This window comes from Triturus cristatus, chromosome 6 (assembly GCF_964204655.1).
Source record: "Triturus cristatus chromosome 6, aTriCri1.1, whole genome shotgun sequence".
Lineage (NCBI taxonomy): Eukaryota > Metazoa > Chordata > Amphibia > Caudata > Salamandridae > Triturus > Triturus cristatus.
Genome location: NC_140589.1, coordinates 95,739,419 through 95,760,858, shown reverse-complemented (window position 1 = coordinate 95,760,858; position 21,440 = coordinate 95,739,419). Strand labels below are relative to the sequence as shown.

Below are 21,440 nucleotides of genomic sequence, written 5' to 3'. Positions count from 1 at the left end.
CAGGGGTAGGGGGTGTTACGCAGCGCTGCAGGAGATCCAGTGCTGCAGTCAGTGTGGAGTCTATGGACCTCAGCAACTGCCGTTGGTCAGACTGCGCAGCCGACATGCCCTCCATGTATGCCTCCATCTGGGTCAGCACCTGGGTGTGGGCATGGAGGACATTTAGCATCGCAGTCTGACCAACCTGCAACTGCCTCAGGATGTCCACAGACTCCGCACTCACCGCAGCAGTGGTGACAGGGGCAGGGGGTGCGGTGCCTGGCAGGAAGGAGACATGTGGGGACCGAGCACGGAGGGAAGGGCCACGAGCATGTGGGAGGCCGGTGATGGAACCTGAGGTGGCGGGGGGATGTGGAGGGCTGCCATCAGCTGGGGGGGCAGACTCCGCCACCTCTGGGAGCTCAGCCTCGGACCCGTCTGCGTCATAGTCTGTGTTGGCAGTCAACAGGTCCTCCGCCTCACTCCCTTCGGCCTCCGTGCCACTCCATGTGCCAGACAGGACAGCACTGCTGGTACTGGTGCTCAATCTCTCCTCCCGGTCCGTGCTAGTGTCTCCTTCCGTGTCCCCCGGCGATGCTGTGGGCAAGGTGAAGAGACAGGAGAAAATCAGACACCTGTACACTTATGTCACATGAGTCAAATATACATAGGTCACATTGCATAGCCTGAAAAGCAACAGGAGTAACACCTACAAAACAATGTACACATGTAGGCCATGGAACACACAGTTTTTCTACCCACCATGCCACTGAGACACAATGGAGATCATGACACAACAGCAAATCACTGCACCTGAAATTTTAGAGAGGAGTCAGCCTCTGGGGACAAATGTGCACAGCACCTGCACCACACTGCGTCGTCAAAAAGGGATGAGCATGAATCATATCCATTTACTCTTGCCGCATGCTGCAAAGGCAATACATGAAACCAGGCCACACATGACAGGGTCACTGCACCTTGAGCGTATGTCCAGTCAAACATCACACACAGGCTAAACCCAGCAAGGAGGATGAAGCTTCTGACATGTAGGCCTTGTACGCACAAACCACCCACACCTGAGACAATCTCATTGAGACGGAGGAAGTATGTACACCTCTTACTCTGGGATGGAAACACATGGCCTCCACTAATTCATGACTGTACACACACAGCCCCTGGTGGCCATGTCCACACATCATTGACAGGCAAACATCATCAGATTGTCTCAACAACACACACAGGTAATGCCCACTGTGAGTATGCACAAGCAAAATGGGTCCCCCTGTACAGTGGACACATGTAGCAACCTGTAGGTCCTAACAGTTGAGCCCAGGGTACAATGCCACCCTACGCAACCCATGGCAAAGACACAGTGAATGGCCATATTGTTGGATGACGCACATGATACCTAGGAAGAGGTGCCCCAGGGCACAGTAGTGCCCACACTCCTCCATGGTCCAGGATGGACATGACTGCAAATTAAGCAACCGTCCCTGCACTTAGCAGGCCTCCCACTCAGGCACATCATGTCAGAGGGCACACAATTGGACATGCATGCTGGAAGGCTGTACATTTTGGAGACACACCCCTATGTCGTGATTCACAATCAGTGCCAAGTGACATGGACACCACAATGACTGAAATTGGCCATGGCACACGCAAGGTCCCCATACCTGTGGCACATCACCCCCACACATGATGCTGATAGCATAGGGCACCTGCATGAACTGCCTGCCTAAATAACCGTGTGCAAGAGTGGCGACAGACCAGGGAACACATTGCAAGGAGGGGAAGGGAGGGAGTGAGAACAGCACTGTGCTACTTTGTGGAGAAGTTGACGCACTGCACAATCAAACCCTGGCAGTGTATCCATGCAACTGCACACTTACATTGGCTGGGGACACACACCTGACACACATGTACCTACCCCCTTCCTGCTGCTGCCTCTCCTGTAGGCGCCTGTCCATATCGGGGAAGACCACCGCCAGCACACGCTTCTGGATGTGGGTCAGACGACGGCGGCCACGGTTCTTACGGCTCTCAGGTGAGTCCCCCAGCAGGAGCCGTGCAATCCTCCTCGTCCAGCACCGGATGTCCTGCCAGCGTTTCCTCACCTGAGACAGGCTCCGCCTCCGACCCTCTGTACCCCTCACGGCACTGACGGCTTCCCTCCAGATCTCCCCCTTGGCAATGGCGCCTACCTGTGAGGATGCAAAAGAGAGAATACATTAATCCACATGAGCAAAGACACAGAGACACACATATAGAACAATCCTCATTATGAACAGGCCATGGTATGCATGCAACTAATTGCACCTTTGTCATAGGGACATTATCCACTGTGGAAGGCCAAATGCACTACGTGCCAGTGGAAGCACACGGGTGGCATGAGGGGTACCACACACTCACTGACCAGGGATCACACTGTGCCTCACAGGCTACACCAGGATTATGTACAGCACCTCACAGCAGTCACCTGCCCCAGCACACTGATGCTACCTCAGCAGAGTACACAGACACACACAGGTACAGGACAATCACATGGCATTGCCAACTGCGGGTACACACCTCACTCTGCCCATGTGCCAGTAGACGGGGGTGTCACAGGTGTGGGGCTGGCTCAGCACGGCATGCACACAGCACTGCTCCCTGCTCACATCCGATGGCCAGGCCATATCCATCCCTCATGCTGCTTGTGTGCAACACTCCCCATATGCACTCACCCACATGACAGGGGACTAACACACACACCAATGTGCAGGGGACGAACACGGCCTTTGGACACTCACAGCACAGGTACACTGAACAAACACACATCCATGGGTACTGACACCTGTCACACTGGGGGGAACACAGGATCACATCAGGACTGTGGAAACAACATCCCCAGGAGGAGTATGCAGGCAGAATGTGGCATGCACCTTGCATTCATTGTCACAGTAGGCACTATGCAAGTGAGGAGTGCACACAGGAAACACAGCATGCTCTGCATGGGTGACATGAGGCCTTCCACACCCTGGGACCCACTCCAAACAACAGTGCATGTCTGTCACACATGGACACAATGCCAGAAGTCACTGTCACACAAAAGGGGCACAGTCTAAGCTAGTGGAGTCTGCACTCACCTGAACCCCTGGTCGACCATACAGGCTCTGGAACTGTGGGAGGATCACATCTATCAGGGCAAGGTTCTCCTCCTGGGTGAATGGCTGTGACCTCTCCACAGTCCTGGACATGGTGCCAGAGGAATCACTATCAGCAGCAGTGGTCATGGATGAATGGATGTGCAGGCAAGTGCTCTCTCATGGGACCTGGCTGCCTTATATATGCCTGGCTGGCCTGTTCATGTATAGGAGTACAGATTGATTGGTCAGTCACATTAGCATCCTACGTTTCATCCAATCCCTTCAAACCTACCCCAGTGTGTGGCTTTGCATGGTTTCAGTTTTGATAATGATGTCAAGTCAACATCCACATTGCAACAATGTAGATGCTTTCAAACTGACTTCTGCTGTGCACCTGGTGCTCAAATTCAAAAATTTAACTCAGTCTCCATGGCAACCATCAGGCATTTAGGCCCTTATACTTGTCCCTCATGTGTCCCCTATGTGTTTTCATACATTTACACACAGGTACGGTGCGTTCCACGCCCTAGGCACCCCACAAGCAGTGATACCGACCGTACATGCGCTTGTACGGTCCGGATCACAATATGGGCGCTGGCGTATGCGTACGCCACAGTAGTACGGACTGTACACGCGCTTGTGCGGTCCGGATCACAATATGGGCGCTGGCGTATGCGTACGCCACAGTAGTACGGACTGTACACGCGCTTGTGCGGTCCGGATCACAATAAGGGCGCTGGCGTATGCGTACGCCACAGTAGTACGGACTGTACACGCGCTTGTACGGTCCGTACTACTGTGGCGTACGCATACGCCAGCGCCCATATTGTGATCCGGACCGCACAAGCGCGTGTACAGTCCGTACTACTGTGGCGTACGCATACGCCAGCGCCCATATTGTGATCCGGACCGTACAAGCGCGTGTACAGTCCGTACTACTGTGGCGTACGCATACGCCAGCGCCCTTATTGTGATCCGGACCGTACAAGCGCGTGTACAGTCCGTACTACTGTGGCGTACGCATACGCCAGCGCCCATATTGTGATCCGGACCGCACAAGCGCGTGTACAGTCCGTACTACTGTGGCGTACGCATACGCCAGCGCCCATATTGTGATCCGGACCGCACAAGCGCGTGTACAGTCCGTACTACTGTGGCGTACGCATACGCCAGCGGCAATATTGGCCCAGGGACCCTATACACGCGCTCCGAGCGTATGTACGGTGCGTATAACAACTGTCAGTGGTGACAGGCGGCACACAGACAGGAATGGAGCGGACAGGTATTGCCAAGGGTGGACACAAATGCATTGTCTGTGCAATACCACCTGTGTGTGACACAGGTGTGTCAGGATGTGATGTGGCACTTTACCCCTGAGGTGTGGGCAAAGCACATGTACGATGAGCTGTGTACACATGTCGTGTGTGATGGTGCGCATTGTACCACACATCCCCTGCACTCCTTTGACATGTGTGCATGTCGTACACACTAGTGGAGCCATGAGTCACTTGCATGTCCCAGTCACGGACACCCGCACCTGTCCCCTGATGCCAGGTACACGGAATATTACATATGACACGTGTATGGCTGCGTTGCATGCTGCAACCATGTCATGTGTGTGGCATGTCTTTCCATGATTTTGCTGTAGGTGTGTGGTTCAATGCGTCAGCAGTTGCTGCTGCCAACATGTGTCTGTGTGTCGATGGGCATGGCACACTGTTCCGCACACCAGCCCACATATGTGATTTGCCATGAGGTGTGTATGTATCCAACTACACGGAGTATCAACACAAGTACATATCCACATGCTCCCTATGTATGTTCTGTCTCGACATGTACTCCTCAAAGGCAATGTGTGTGGCCTGTCCTATTCCTATGACATGTGACCAGTGCATATCGCATCCAACTACCTGTCTGTACCATACGCATACTACTTCTGCACATGTGTGGATGTCTGTGAATCCTGTGATGCGTGTGCATGTTCACTTACACTGGCCCACAGCTAGTCTCATGCCATGTCATCGTGATCTTGCCCCCCTCCGTTAGTGGCTGTCCCTTGGTAGGAGTGTAACCTGACTGGCGTACGTGTCCAGGAACTGGGGCACAGACCTGACTCACAACGTGGCATATGTGTATTGGCTGTGTAACATGTGCTCAGTGCATTGACGATGTTGTTGTACAGTGCTCACTCTTAGGTGTTCCTTCCATTTCACTGCAGGGCTCCGCCTCTCCCTCGACGTATGCCAGACATTGCTGCCCTGCATGAACGGGACTGTATACGCCGCTACAGATTCAGCCAACGGTTGATTGATGAGTTGACTGGCCGGCTGGAAGCACAACTCCTCCCGCGCCACAGGTATCCAAGTGCACTGACACCCAAGTTGAAGGTGATGGCAGCCCTACATTTCCTTGCCACGGGTACGTTCCAACATACCATTGCTGATGTCGGGGGCATGTCCCAGACGATGTTCAGCCGTGTTCTGCATGATTTCTTAGAGGCCATGTTGGTTCACCTGGATGAGTACATTAAATTCCCAAATCGTGAGCAGTTGACAGATGTCAAGCGTGAGTTCTATGCCCTGGGAGGGATGCCCCATGTCATTGGGTCCATAGATGGGACACATGTTGCGTTGGTACCACCACAGGCACAGGAGGTGGTGTATAGGAATCGCAAACATTATCACTCCATTAATGCCCTTGTGGTGTGTCTGTCCAACATGGTGATTTCACATGTCTGTGTTCGCTTTCCAGGATCAGCACACGATGCCTTCATCATGAGGCGTAGCAGGGTGCCAGAAATGATGCTGCAGCTGCGGAACGAGCGAGCATGTATTGTTGGTGGGTAGACTCTGGCAGTTCAGTGTTTGGCGTCATCTTCCAATCTCACTGCCTGTGCTGACACACTTCTGTCCATGATGTTTCCTTGTAGGGGACGCTGGCTATCCCAACATGCCATGGCTGATGACGCCTGTCCGCAACCCCAGCACGGCTGCCGAGCACCGCTACAACAACGCACATGGGCGGACCAGGAGAGTCATTGAGAGGACGTTTGGACTTCTGAAGAGCCGATTCCGGTGCCTCCACAAGACCGGCGGAGCACTCCCATATGCCCCGGTGAAGGTGTGCAAGATCATCATCGTCTGCTGCATGCTGCACAACATGGCAGTGGAGGAAGCTGTTCCACTCATACTGGATCAAGATGACCAGGACCATCCACCCGTGGAGGATGAAGGGCTTGGTGACGGGGCAAGTGATGTGGAGGAGGAGGAGGCTGTGGAGGACATGCGGAGTCGGCTCATACGCAACTTCTTTGCTTAGTGGTGAGTTCCAGTGTCTGAGTGTGCACGCATTGGGCCGTGTGTGGCATGTGTTGCAATGTGTGTGTCCATCTGCATGTCTGCCAAGTGAGTCAGTGGTGTGTATTGAAGTGTCACTCAAGTGATGGCGCAATGGAAGGATGTTGTCTGAGGGTCATCATTGTCACCTGTCATGTTAACAACATGATACGTGTTAAGTACATGCTTGCGGATGTGCTCCTTTGTGCTGAATCCTTGTGTGTCTCTCTTCCACAGGTCCATGTGCATGCTGTCTGCTGGTGGCATTGTTGTGCTCCTGCTACTCCTCATGAACACAGCGACATGTGCTGATTCAGCGTCACATGCACGGGCAAGTGTTGAAATCTCCTCAGGGTAAGGGATGCCTCACGTCGTTTTGGGTGTGTGAATTGTTTGTAGTCTGTGTGCACTTCTCCGGTTCATGTGTGTTCCATTTGCATACATGGTGATCCTACATGGGGAACATGACATGGGGCAGGCTTCACCTGGAGCCATGCTCAGACTTGGTGACTGTCATGTGGCAGGGGATTGGGGATTGTGATGAGGCCATCATTGTGTGTAACACTGGCCTCGGAAACATACAGGTTGCACCGGGTTGACATGGTGTGTGATTGCCCCATCAGGGCCTCAATGGTGTATAGCGGCCTCTCCGTGGCAGCAGGGGGTGTTTAGCTGTTATCCGTCACTTGTGTGCCAGGTCAATGGGATGCCAGCATCTGTGTTGCAATGGGGGGTGCCAGTGTTGCTCCCACATGTACATCCACATGACCTGTGTATGTGTTGACAGAGTATCATTGTCATTCCAACACACATGACTAATAAATTTGTCCCTCTGTCTCCAAGGTGCCTCTTCCCTGTCAATGGTGCCCTGTTGCCACTGTGCGTGCCGCAGGTCTGGCATAGTTTTCATAGGTGGTGCATATGTGTCTATGTGTAGAGTGACAAGATGCTAGGGGTTTGTCAGGGAGTGGGAACTGTATTATGCACAAGATGCACAGTTCCATCCACCTCAAGGCAAGAGAGACCATCCCCCAGGGCAACTACAACATCCGTGTCGAATCCTACCCTGCAGTCTACGGACATGTGCCTCACGACTCCCATGGTACTTGTCCATATCCGGAGTGCATCTGCACAGCTCTGCTACTGCGTCGGGCAACCAGGCCACATCAACGTCCTAACGGGATGGGGGGAATGTTTCACAGCCAGCTGCAGGATGACCTTCTAGATCCACGCCCACACTCATGATGCAGCCCACAACCCCAACACAACCATGTGGCACAGTGATCCTAAACTGCATTCTGGCATCTCCATGCATCCAACCTTGGCCTAGCCACCATTCTCAACATCCGCCTGACGCAAGCATGCTGCACATTGTAGGGACACATGTCTAGACATACCTGGGAGCGGCAAGCCAGGTCACTCAACATGATCCCTGACCTCTGCGCATGACTGTTGCTCCCCTGAATGTGTCTGTAGCCACAGTTGTGCGGGAACCACTCAGCTGGTTGGGCCCAGCACAGGTGAGTTTGGTACTCCATGTCTGTATCAGATGAGACATTGGGACCCATGTGTGTCCTGGGCAAGACTGCGACCCCACGGTTTGGATGGTTGGAGTTAATTCTGAGATCAGGCATGCTTTGACTGTACGACACACACATGTATTGTAATAATGTAGAATCACGGCATCATCTTGTAAGTGTGATTAATTTATTTGTGGTGGGGTACGGGTTTGTGGGGATGACAAGAGGTGCACAGCGGGAGTGTAGAATCCAAAGTTCACTGGGGGAGTTGGTATCCTTGTCGTAGCAAAATGTCAGAGTCCATGCCACAGTCTTCGTCAACATAGGTCAGACAGTGACCAGCAAGTCCATGTGGCAGAGAATGTCATGTGCTGCTATTGGGCCAGAGGGCCAGGTGCCAGGCCAGGTGACCTGGGAGATGGTGATGTTCTGCTGACTCTCACAGTCTTTTTCGTGGACGACCCACCTTCCTGCGGGGACCCTCGGAAGCAGTCCGTGACGATGTCTGTGACGCTCCGTCGGATGAATCCTCCTCCTCCTGATCCCTCCCTGTGTCTGGTAATGGCCTTCGCCTGGTGCCACAGGGAGGGTTGCCCATGTTGTCGGCAATCCGACGGAGTACACCGGTCATTTGGGTTTGCACCGCCACGAGCTCAGCCTGTCTATCCTCCATCCTTCCTTGGTGTTGCAGTTGACAGGCATGTTGCTGGGACTGCAGGGTCTTCATCTCCTGGAGGGTCCCCTTGATGTCATTGAGGGTGGACGCAATCTGGTCCATGCCCCTGGTGTCACGCCGGTATGTATCCAGGATGTTGCTGACCTGGGACACTACCGGGTCCTGAGCTGCCTGGTCAGGTTCGCGCCTCCGCCGTCCTCCACTCCCGCCACCCCTGCCCACGTGCACCTGGCCTGCCGTTGTGGGTGCATCGGGTCTCCGGGACCCCTGAGGGATGGCATCTGCGTTGCCGCCTGCCTCCTCCTGGGTGCCCGGAGGACCGTGTCCCTCCTGGGCAGACTGGCTGGGTGGTCGTGTGCGGGCAGGGCTCCTGGACGTCTCCTGGGATGTGGCAGGAATGGGGGTGGTGGTTGGCACAGTTGTACCTGACGCAGGTGCTGCAGGTGGTTGGACACCAGAGGGGCCAGGTTGGTCTGGGTCATCCACGGAGTGGTGAGAGTCATCGCTGGCGGTGGGGTCATCATCCCGCGGAGCCTGGTCCTGTGTGACTTCCCCCCCAGTGTTGGGGGGTGTTCGTCGACGTTGACCTGTGTGTGAGAGAGACAATGTTAACAGTGTCACATGTGGCATCCATGTTGCATGCATTTCTGATTTGGCACTCTTCCTCTGGGTAGTTGGATCTGTCCTGCATTCCTCTCACAGTGCACTTGTGCATGGCTATGTCCCTTGGCCACAGCTGTCAGGGCTTTACGCATGTGTGAGACACTATCTTAGTTGATGCATCTATTTGGGTACACAGTCAGCAGTGTGGTGTGCGGGCGTAGCGAGCCATGCAGAGGCGCCTTACGTGTTGCACTGTACGTGGCCAAATGGTGTTTTGGCAAGGCAATTTGATGTTGCAGGTAGGGGACTGAAGCATTTGTGACAGGGTTCTTACCGACACGGTGGGTGGGTATACTGGGTGTGTGGTTAGGTCTGTGCCTGCAGCACGGATGGACTCGTGCACAGATTGACACATGGACCGGTCTTCATCTACGGAAGGGGGGGTTGAGGCACTGCCAGACCTGGTCTGCATGCACACAGTCCACCGGCTGACGAGTGGACATGGCCACACCACCCAAGGGTGATTTAGTCTCCCTGTGTCTCCCTTCCTCCCTCCCTCTGTCACCCTCCTCCCTCCCTCTGTCGGTCTCCCTCTGTCACCCTACTCCCTCCCTCTGTCTGTCTCCCTGTGTCCCCCCTCTGTCTCCTTCCCTCTCATTCCCCCTCTCCCTCCCTCTCTTTGTCACTCTCTGTCACCTCAGGCCAGCTTCCTGGGCACACACAGTTAGCCGGTCTTTGAATGGCCATTGGCTTGTTCATGTGAGTTAGTCCCTGTTCTCCGGGCACCCATTGGGCAGTGTGTCTGAGTGTAGGCTGCTGCTGTGGCGGTGTGTGCTGAGACTCTATCAGAGCGATGCATCTTCATTGTCTGCTGTTATGTGCAAATTGTGCCTTCAGACCCATGGCATCCTGCATGGCAGCCATCATTTGCAGGCAAGACAGTACTGTGTGGGTACACACAGTTTGTATGGCTGTGCCCTGGGCCATATGGGCTGAGGGCATTGTTGTGTGCTTGTGAGTTGCTCAATGTTAGTTTTGCTGCCCCCACTCCCAGCATCGACCACATCCTGTGTTGTGTTGGTGTTTTGTGTGGCCTGTGACTTGGCATGGCCCTGATTGATGCATGGGGCATGGAGGCGCCAGTGGCATGTGTGTGTTTGTGGAGTGTTGTTGTGTCCGGTGGTGGCTTGGGGGGGGGTGGCATGCATGATTGATTGTGTATGGCATCCCCCCCATGTGAGGTGAGTTGTTTGTGTACTCACCAGGGTCTGGGAGTCCTGGCAGTCCGTGTAGTCCCTCCACCGCCAGCGTGGACATCACCTTCTCCTCCCAGGGATGGTATTGTACCGGTCTGGGGGGCGGCCCTCCTCCAGTGATGTTCCCCTGGTTGTGATTGTCAGTCATCTTCCTCTTGACCGTCCTCCGCAGATCGTACCACCTGGATTGGCACTCGTGCCTGGTCCTTCTGGTTGTCCCAACAGCATTCACAGAATCGACGATCCTCTGCCACATGGCGGTTTTTTCGGATATGCTGGTCTGTCTGACCAATGTCCCAAAGAGCTGTGGCTCGACTCTGAGGATTTCGTCGACAAGGATCTCCAGCTCCTCCTTTGTGAACTTTGGATTCTTGGTGGTGGACATGGCGTGGGGTGTGGTTGTGGGGGTGTGGGTGTGGATGGCTGTGGGTGTGTGGGTGTGGTAGTGGAGGTGTGTGTGTGAATGTGATGAGGGGGTGTTTGTGTAGGTGGTTGTGTGAAGGTATGCAAGTGTGAGGTTCAAGTATGGTGGTGTGGGTCGTCTGTGGGCTCTGGCAGCAGTGGGTCTGTTGCAAAGGCTCATGGTTTGTGTGTGTGGTCCATTTTTATTGGTCCATTTGTGGGTGTGGCTGTGTTTGAAATTTGTGTGGGTGTGTTATGAGGAGTGATTGAGTTTTGGGCCTCTGTTTGGCAGTTTGGCAGTTGCAGGTGAGTGTATGTGATGTTTGTGGGGTTGTTGGGCCTGTTTGGTGGTGTGGGGAAACTCTACTTGACTCTCCTTGTGTAAATATGGTTTGTCCGGGTTCAGTACGTGTTTTTTTGGCGTCAGTACGGTCCGTACATGCACTGGTGGGGGTGCGGTCCGTACATTCCCTGGTGGGGTGGTGGTTCGGTGCGTACATACACGGCTGGGGTGGGTGTTTGGTGCGTACATACACGGCTGGTGGTTCGGTGCGTACATACACGGCTGGGGGGGGTTCGGGGGCGTACATACACGGCTGGTGGTTAGGTGCGTACATACACGGCTGGGGTGGGGGTTTGGTGCGTACATACACGGCTGGGGTGGGGGTTTGGTGCGTACATACACGGCTGGGGTGGGTGTTTGGTGCGTACATACACGGGTGGTGGTTCGGTGCGTACATACACGGCTGGGGGGGGTTCGGGGGCGTACATACACGGGTGGTGGTTCGGTGCGTACATACACGGCTGGGGGGGGTTCGGGGGCGTACATACACGGCTGGTGGTTAGGTGCGTACATACACGGCTGGGGTGGGGGTTTGGTGCGTACATACACGGCTGGGGTGGGGGTTTGGTGCGTACATACACGGCTGGGGTGGGTGTTTGGTGCGTACATACACGGGTGGTGGTTCGGTGCGTACATACACGGCTGGGGGGGGTTCGGGGGCGTACATACACGGGTGGTGGTTCGGTGCGTACATACACGGCTGGGGTGGGGGTTTGGTGCGTACATACACGGCTGGTGGTTCGGTGCGTACATACACGGCTGGGGGGGGTTCGGGGGCGTACATACACGGGTGGTGGTTCGGTGCGTACATACACGGCTGGGGGGGGGTTCGGGGGCGTACATACACGGGTGGGTGTTTGGTGCGTACATACACGGCTGGTGGTTCGGGGCGTACATACACGGCTGGGGGGGGGTTCGGGGGCGTACATACACGGCTGGTGGTTCGGTGCGTACATACACGGCTGGGGGGGGTTCGGGGGCGTACATACACGGGTGGTGGTTCGGTGCGTACATACACGGCTGGGGGGGGTTCGGGGGCGTACATACACGGCTGGTGGTTCGGTGCGTACATACACGGCTGGGGGGGGTTCGGGGGCGTACATACACGGGTGGGTGTTTGGTGCGTACATACACGGCTGGTGGTTCGGTGCGTACATACACGGCTGGGGGGGGGTTCGGGGGCGTACATACACGGCTGGTGGTTCGGTGCGTACATACACGGCTGGGGGGGGTTTGGTGCGTACATACACGGCTGGTGGTTCGGTGCGTACATACACGGCTGGGGGGGGTTCGGGGGCGTACATACACGGGTGGTGGTTCGGTGCGTACATACACGGCTGGGGGGGGTTCGGGGGCGTACATACACGGCTGGTGGTTCGGTGCGTACATACACGGCTGGGGGGGGTTCGGGGGCGTACATACACGGGTGGGTGTTTGGTGCGTACATACACGGCTGGTGGTTCGGTGCGTACATACACGGCTGGGGGGGGGTTCGGGGGCGTACATACACGGCTGGTGGTTCGGTGCGTACATACACGGCTGGGGGGGTTTGGTGCGTACATACACGGCTGGTGGTTCGGTGCGTACATACACGGCTGGGGGGGGTTCGGGGGCGTACATACACGGCTGGTGGTTCGGTGCGTACATACACGGCTGGGGGGGGGTTCGGGGGCGTACATACACGGGTGGGTGTTTGGTGCGTACATACACGGCTGGTGGTTCGGTGCGTACATACACGGCTGGGGGGGGGTTCGGGGGCGTACATACACGGCTGGTGGTTCGGTGCGTACATACACGGCTGGGGGGGGTTTGGTGCGTACATACACGGCTGGTGGTTCGGTGCGTACATACACGGCTGGGGGGGGTTCGGGGGCGTACATACACGGGTGGTGGTTCGGTGCGTACATACACGGCTGGGGGGGGTTCGGGGGCGTACATACACGGCTGGTGGTTCGGTGCGTACATACACGGCTGGGGGGGGTTCGGGGGCGTACATACACGGGTGGGTGTTTGGTGCATACATACACGGCTGGTGGTTCGGTGCGTACATACACGGCTGGGGGGGGGGTTCGGGGGCGTACATACACGGCTGGTGGTTCGGTGCGTACATACACGGCTGGGGGGGGTTTGGTGCGTACATACACGGCTGGTGGTTCGGTGCGTACATACACGGCTGGGGGGGGTTCGGGGGCGTACATACACGGCTGGTGGTTCGGTGCGTACATACACGGCTGGGGGGGGGTTCGGGGGCGTACATACACGGGTGGGTGTTTGGTGCGTACATACACGGGTGGGGGTTCGGGGCGTACATACTCTGCTGGGGTGGGGGTTCGGTCCGTACATACACGGGTGGGGGTTCGGGGCGTACATACGCGGGCGGGGGGTGGTGGGGTGTTCGGCGCGTATGCGGGCACATGTCTCCATGGTTGCTATGGGAGTTCGGTTCGGACGGTGTTTTTTGCGTACGGTTGTGAAATGGGGAGGACGGGAGGGATCGTACTTGCGCAGTCGGACTTTATTTTTCCGCACGGTGGGTTTCTCGCCCGGGGACGTGTCGGTGACTTTTCCCGACCCGAGGACGTGTGGGGAAATCTTCCCAATGCGATTCGTATGGACTTTTTTCCGTTCGAATCGTACTTGGCAGTTTGTACGCTACTTTGACGATTCGGACGGAAAAAAATCCGGATACGAGTCGGACGGGGAATTTTTTTACCGGATCGGAATTGGCACCTATGTCTCTGAGGAAGCTAAACAGGCTTACGCATCAGAGTGGGCATTGGCCCTTGCCCCAGCAGTGTACCATAATCAGGTAGGCTGGGATAAAGATTCACCGGCACAGCCACAGCCGCAATATCCAATCAGACGTGAGGTTAAGTCTCCCGTTTGTGACATTCTAACTCAGTTGGAATATCAAGGAGTAATTGAATCCTGTGTATCACTGCTGAATAATCCTCTTTTTCTGGTATCGAAACCTGATGGTTCATATTGCATTGTATTGGATTATCAAAATTTGAACAGTCATTGTCATACATTTGCGGTACAGAACACACACAGCTCTGCGCTTGTGAAGAGCCTTATTTGTAAAAAATACAAAACATCCCTGGATATATCCAATGGTTTCTACAGTCATACCTTGGCTCCAGAGAGCCTTGACTTGACAGCATTTACCGCTTTCGGAAATCAGTAAAAATGTAAGCACTGGCCTGTAAGCACTGGCCAGAACAGCCCCGGGGCATTTGCTGCACGTGTTGTGTCTTTGTTGCACAGCATAGACCCAGATGCGTTCCCGTACGTAGATGATATTTATCTGACGGATGACGAACTGATACCGCATCTTGTTCGAGTCGACCGCATCATTCTATCGTTTGCTGACTATGGATACAAATTCAATTTTGCAAAATCACACATCACTCATTTTGCGGTACTCTTTTTGGGCTATGAGCTCAATAATGAAGGTAGGGGTTTGGCCCCCTACTTTCTGGAGAAATGTGCACAATTCCAACCTCCATCTACACTGAAGAAACTTCAGTCTTTGCTGGGATTTTTGAATTTCGGGAGGACTTACATCCCCAATTATCAAACCGCTTTATGTGTTGATACAACCAACATATTCTTCTGCCTGCTGGCTTCCGGGACATACCTCTATTCTCCAATATTTGCAATCAGACCTGCTTGCCACTAACCACTTGTTGACGTGTGATAATTCCATGAACCTAGTAATACGTATAGTGCCTGGGATGGAGGGTTTCACTTACTTGACGTTCAATGAAGGGGACACAGCACCTATTGCATACAAATCACACCTGTACACAGCAGCTGAAATGTGTTTTTCGAATATTGAAAAGATTTTGACTGCGGTCCAAATGGCGGTTTTAAAGGAACGCTGACTGGCGCAGGGGGAACGCATTCTTATGGTTTCGCCTATCCCTGCTTTAGAAGCAGTGAATAAGGCAAGTGTACCAAACACTAAGGCTTTACATCCCCGTTGGATACAATGGGCCACTTCTTTGTGGTCGGCTGATGTTACGTTTATTTTCGATCCTACTCTTCAGACACAGGAGTTTTTACAATATGAACATGTTCATCCTCCTCCATTGTCGTTGCTTCCTTTGGATGAATACAAATGTATCATTCATACTGATGGTTCGGCCATCGTGTCCAAATATGCTTATTCAGCAGCATGCGCTATTGTTGCTGGTTCGATTGTGGATGGAGAATTTAAGTTTTCCATAGTGCATACACAGGCACTTGGGGACTGTACAGCACAATTGGCAGAGCTGCGTGCTCTTGTTTTAGCTCTTGGTTTGCTGATCCTAATGTGAATACTCTTATTGTGTGCGATTCTTACTACTGTGTCCAGTCTTTTAATGACAACTTTTTTTTGTTGTCTCAGAATGACTATCGAGACTCTAAAGGCAGTGTAATAAAGCAGAGTCAACAAAGAAGAGAGAGGGACCAGGAGCCCATTCAGGTCCATTGTCCGTGCTCCACAAATGACCGTTAAATCATAGGGGACACTTTTCCAACTTGGGGGTGCAATGTGTCACAACAATGAGCTTCAGAGGGAAAATAAACCAGATCGCCCCCCACTCAATAATCAGCTTAAATACCAAAAGATCTGGTCTATGAAGGTTCCTCTCATCAGGCTGAAATAATCTATATATAAGTAGAGGTAGGGATCCGCAATGCTTTTATTCCCATATACGTCTCTGTTTTCATTAATGAGATAGTAACCTCCTACTTTATACCTTCAATTTAAAAAGATTTTTATTTTATTTTCTTTTACAATTGATAGTCCCCGTATTTTACTACTCCTGCCCAGTATATGAGGGGGAATAGTGTGAAGAGTGCAACAGAATTGATCATCACAATAAAAAAAATGTGAAAAAGCAAGATGACCCCTCACGTGCGCACCATCAATCGGGCCTACAGGTTGGTACTCACCAGCTATGTCCACTTTCATCATCATTGGTAGTCATCTTGCCTTAAAAATAAAACGTGTAATGTCCAAACCAAAAGAAATATGGTGCAATAAAGAGGTGAAACAGTGACATCCCACGATGCGACCTAGTGAATTTAAAATTGAAGAAAGTTGCACTTTTCTCAATACCCACTTTATTATTCCTTGTGCACTTTATTCAAATGAAAAATGGTTGCTTCGCATACCATAATACTGAGCCAACATGTTTCATTGCCATGACACTTTGAGGCAATTTCTTCAGGGCAAGCAAGGTCGCCTGGCACCAGTAATGGACACTTCAATATCTTTTTTCTTTTTTCTTTTCGTGGACTATCCAATGTAAAAACAAAGGGAAAAACACACAACAAACCGTTATTCCCATCCATTCTCTCTCTTAAAACGTTGTGAACATATCACTCTTAACATACAAAACTGTATATTTACCCTAATCGAGCTAAAGTCCTTCGTACCAGCTCTTTTCCATAGGTCACACCAGAGACTCCACCTGTGAGTCCTCTCGGTGGATTGACATTCAACTGTTATGTCAATCTACAAGGTGATAGAAAAACCTTATTAATCACATGTTCACTAAAGACTAAACATAGTGACCCTTGTGTCTGCGTACTAAAATACCCGGAGATCAATCTCCACACATACTCCAAAGGTCAATTTCCTCGCCAAAACCTCTCAAGGGAATTGGTACCACGTATCTACATAGTTTACTACCCTTCACTGTCATCGTATTGTTAACGTGTCTCCGTTTAAAAGTATGTGTCCGGATTCACGTTTTATCTCTTGAAAGATATTTTGTGGAAACATCGTAAGTTGCATAAGTCACGATTCAAAACACCATCAAAGGGTTACAGTTCTCGTGCAAACCTCTAAAGACGGTATTCATACACTCGCATGTGGTCCCGCTGTAAGAAAGGAGTCAGAAGGCCACTTCTGCCGGTGCTTTTAGAAAGAGCTTTTTGAAAAAGATTTAAAAAGGGAGAAAGCTGACTGTATTTGTTTGTTTAAGAAGTAAAAAGGAGGCATAAATGCGCTGGTAATATGATAACAGGGAAAGGCAGTGGACCACATGCGAGTATGTGCGTGTCATTAGCGTGTTAGATTGCGTATGCTGGTGTTCAGATCGCAATCTGTCCAGGATCATAGTTCCACCCAAGGTATTTCGTCATAAAGTCCACTGATCTGGGTATGTAAGTGAAAGACCCAACTTTGTTCTTGACGTAGGAGGGCCTGCGTGTTCCAAGTGGGTCTGGATTCTAGGACTGTCCATGCCAATTGCTCACAGTTGTGACCTACCTTCAGGTAGTGGTTGGTCAGCTTGGTGGCTGTCCTTCCCCGTCGAATGGTACTCTTATGTTTGTTTATCCGTGTTTTGACTGGGCGTGAGGTCATGCCGATATACCTCAAACCACATGGGCATGTGATGAGGTATATGCAGTTCTTGGTGTTGCAATTAGAGTGCCCCTGTTGTTCCCAGATGAAGTCGCCTAGAATCAGTGTTTTCGTCTGGGTGGTAGTGGAGCAAGCGTGACAGTTACCACATGGGTAGTGCCCTGAAACAGGTGGTAGGTTCCAGAGTGTGGTGTTCTGAGGGCTCTTTTTCTTGTTCAATGGGCGTGTATTAACCAGGGTATCCCGTAGGTTAGACGTCCTCTAAAACGCAAAGCGTGGCTGATCCAGATTCAGTGAGTCAGTGTTAAGGATCTTCCAATTCCGCTTAATAATGTTCTTCATTTTGTTGGAAAGGGGTGTGAAGGTGGTGACACATGTGAGACTTTTGCTTGGTTCTTTCTCTTTTGTTTCGCATAGGGCCTGTCGATTATTATTCCTTGCTCGTTTTCTTGCCTTCTCAACTACCCTCTTAGGGTAATGTCTGTCCAGAAGGTTCTCCTCAAGGTGGTTGGCCTTAGTTTCATAGTCCTGGGAAGTGGCACAGTTACGTCGTATCCGCAGGAACTGGCCAAATGTGTAACGCCCTGAACGTCTCAGGATCGTTTAACAGACACGATAATGAGAACGCAACCACTTGTGAAGGTTTAGTTATTTTAATGAAGGCAAAAATAATACAAGGAATAAACAAAGGTTATAGTCACTGGAATCCTCCAGGCTAAGTAAGTTACCAGCCCACAGCACGGATGGTCCTAACCGTCCTCTGCATATACGCTGATCCCGGCGTATGCCAACAGAGGGCAGAAATGAAATGGCCGACAATGCCAATCGGTAGGCTGTGAGGGGCACGAAGAGTGTTGGGGAGAATCGAGGAGTCAGGGAAACACCCAGCCGGGGTCTCTACCTGAAGGGAGCAGCCGCTCAACCTCTTCCTCAGACTGCACCGGGACGCGGAGTCACCTCCTGGTGATGCGTCACCGATACCCCAATCACAAGCAAAGAAGACTGAACCGAGAGCAGCCGCTCGATCGATCCTGTGGACTTCCGAGTCTGTAACGCGGCAAACACCTCCTGGTGTGCGTTACAGCTGGCAGTCCCTGTATCTCTGGTCGGGCTGGGAGTTACGACTCCAACCAGCAAAAGCGCCACTGCGCTTTGACTCAGCCGAGTCAAAAAGCGAAGCTCAATGGTTATCCGGTAGAGCTTCCGGGTCCTTCACAGGTGATGATGGGGCAAGACACGGCCCAGGGAGTAACGACTCGACCTACCTCCGTTCTTGCCTTACTGGAGCACCACTCCGGAACACTGCTCTTCACTAAGCAGGTACGTCGGTTGTAAACACAATATCCGACAGCGTTGTACCTCCCGGTTCCTCCCTTTATAGGGCGTTGTTTTCCTTGAGTTATGTAACAGCTCTCCTGTCTACATAAGGGCGTGTTTTCCTTGAGTTATGTAACAGCTCTCCTGTTTACATAAGGGCGTGTTTTCCTTGAGTTATGTAACAGCTCTCCTGTTTTACATAAGGGCGTGTTTTCCTTGAGTTATGTAACAGCTCTCCTGTTTACATAACCTCTCAACCGCTAAGCATCCTGGGAGATGTAGTCCGTTTTCGCTGGTTACCGTTTTCCTCCCCTCGCATGACAGGAATTCTTGACAGTACATCCTCCCTCTCAGCGGCTCCCCACGGGTCCAGCGCTGGCAGGAAAACGCCGATGGAACAAGGAGACCAAGCGCGGAGCATGAACCCCTTCAGCCGGTTCCCATGACTGCTCCTCCGGGCCATAGCCTTTCCACGCAACCAGGTACCACAGCTTCCCCCTGCGCCATTGGGACGCCCGTATGCCCGACACTTCATACTCCACCTCCGACTCCACGCATACCGGCCTAGGTGTCCCAGACGGCTTGGAGGGTGCTGGTTTGAGCAATGATACATGAAAGACAGGGTGTATCCGCAATGAATGGGGCAAGCACACCTTCACGTTCACGGGACCCATACACTTGGTAATACGATAGGGGCCCATGTACTTGGGATGGAACACACTGTTCTTTCGAAACCTCATGTTTCTTGTGGATATCCAGACGTAGTCTCCAGTGCGGTACAGTGGCCCGGGCCTTCTCTTCCTGTCTGCCGCAGCCTTGTATCTTCTCTTGGCCTCTATTAGGACAGCCCTTGAGCGCGTCAACGTGTCTTTTATGTGTGCCACCCTGTCCGCTGTGGCGGGAATCCTGTCCTCTCTGAACGGATGTAGAAATGGCAAGAACCTGGGATGTTGGCCATAGTTGCTATAGAACGGAGATGACTGTGTGGAGCTGTGAGTGGCGTTGTTATAGGCGATCTCTGCAACCCATAGCAAGTCGACCCATTCTTCCCTGCCCTGGTCCACAAAACATCGCAGATACTGTTTGAGCGTTTGGTTCAGGTGCTCGGTTTGGCCGTCCGTTTGAGGGTGGTAGCTGGTGGACAGGGCGGTCTTAACATGCAGCGCAGTGCACCAAGTCTTCCAGAATTGCGCAGTAAACTGCGACCCCCGGTCCGACACGATCACCCCAGGTAATCCATGCAGTCGTACCACATTCTTTAGGAGTAGTGACGCCAATTCCCCGGCCGTAGGGACTCTCTTGCAGGGGATGAAGTGCCCCATTTTCGTCAAGTAATCCACCACCACCAGTATTGCCGTCATCCCCTGGTCTACCGGTAGGCCCACCACGAAGTCCAGTGATATGCTATCCCATGGTCTATCCGGGGTCGGAAGTGGATGTAAGAGCCCTTGGGTTCGGCCATGGTCGGCCTACATGGTAGCACACGTAGGACACTCCTGTCCCCACCTCCTGACATCCACTCTCATGGTTGGCCACCAGAAATGCCGTCCCATGCTAGCCACCGTTTTTTCAAAGCCCAAATGACCTGCGCATGGAGAGTCATGGCACCAGATGAATGCTTGTTTCCTTAGCCTAGGCGTGGGTATTAATAGGCACCTGCCCTTCAGGGGTATCCCGTCCTTCAGCTGCCATTCTCTGTGACTGAGGAGCCACCTCCGCCATGCGAATGACCTGATCCCTCTCTTTATTCCCCTCAGGAAAGTATCCGGTTGGATAACCCCCAATACCATCCTCGGGGAAATGATGGAATGCTCGGTCGCAGGCAATGGTTCCTTAACTGCAGATTGACGGGACAGGGCGTCCGCCTTCCGGTTTTCCGTCCCCGGCCGATATGTGATGCGGAAGTTGAACCCCGCAAAGAAGATCATCCACCGCAGCTGTCTGGGAGAAAGGTGTCTTGTGGCCGTCATGAACTGTAGGTTCCGATGGTCCGTGTACACCGATACCACATGTCTTGCCCCCATCAACCAATGCCTCCATTCGGTGAAGGCGTCCTTGATTGCGAGAAGCTCCTTCTCCGCAATATGGTAGTTGCGTTCGGCGTCGTTGAGTTTGCGGGACATGTACGCAACGGGATGAAGCACCCCTGTGTCGTGGTTGCGTTGGGACAAGATAGCCCCCAGCGCCACATCCGATGCGTCCGCTTCCACTACGTAGGGGAGATCCGGATCGGGGTGAGCCAACACCGGTGCCTTACCAAAGGCGCTTTTCAGGGCCTCAAAGGCTTTGTTCGCTTCAGGGGACCAGACAAACTCCTTGGACTTCCTCAGTAGCTGTGTGATTGGGGCCACCAATCCTGAAAATCCATCTATAAACCGCCTGTAAAAGTTGGCGAAGCCAATGAAACTTTGGACGTCCTTCACGCTTTGGGGCACCGGCCATTCTTTCACCGCCTTGATCTTTCGTTCTGCCATCTCCTGTCCCTCTGGACTCAGCATCACTCCGAGGAATTCCACGGTT

At 52.9% G+C, this 21,440-nt stretch overlaps 1 protein-coding gene across 3 annotated transcripts in view; it reads left to right on the top strand.

Moving 5' to 3' along the window:
• LOC146813821 (calpain-1 catalytic subunit-like) overlaps positions 1-21,440 on the top strand; it is a 701,058-nt gene that overhangs the window by 269,260 nt on the left and 410,358 nt on the right. Inside the window, exons 1-2 of one of the 3 annotated variants that reach the window (XM_085610276.1) lie at positions 5,896-6,424; positions 6,677-6,770. The exons of 1 other annotated variant lie outside the window; for it this stretch is intronic. In XM_085610276.1, coding sequence (XP_085466402.1) covers positions 6,681-6,770 — 90 coding nt within the window. In that variant the 5' untranslated portion in view covers positions 5,896-6,424; positions 6,677-6,680. Of the gene's footprint in view, positions 1-4,931; positions 6,771-21,440 lie in introns of those variants that run through there. One more of the 3 variants, XM_085610277.1, reaches the window with a different exon arrangement.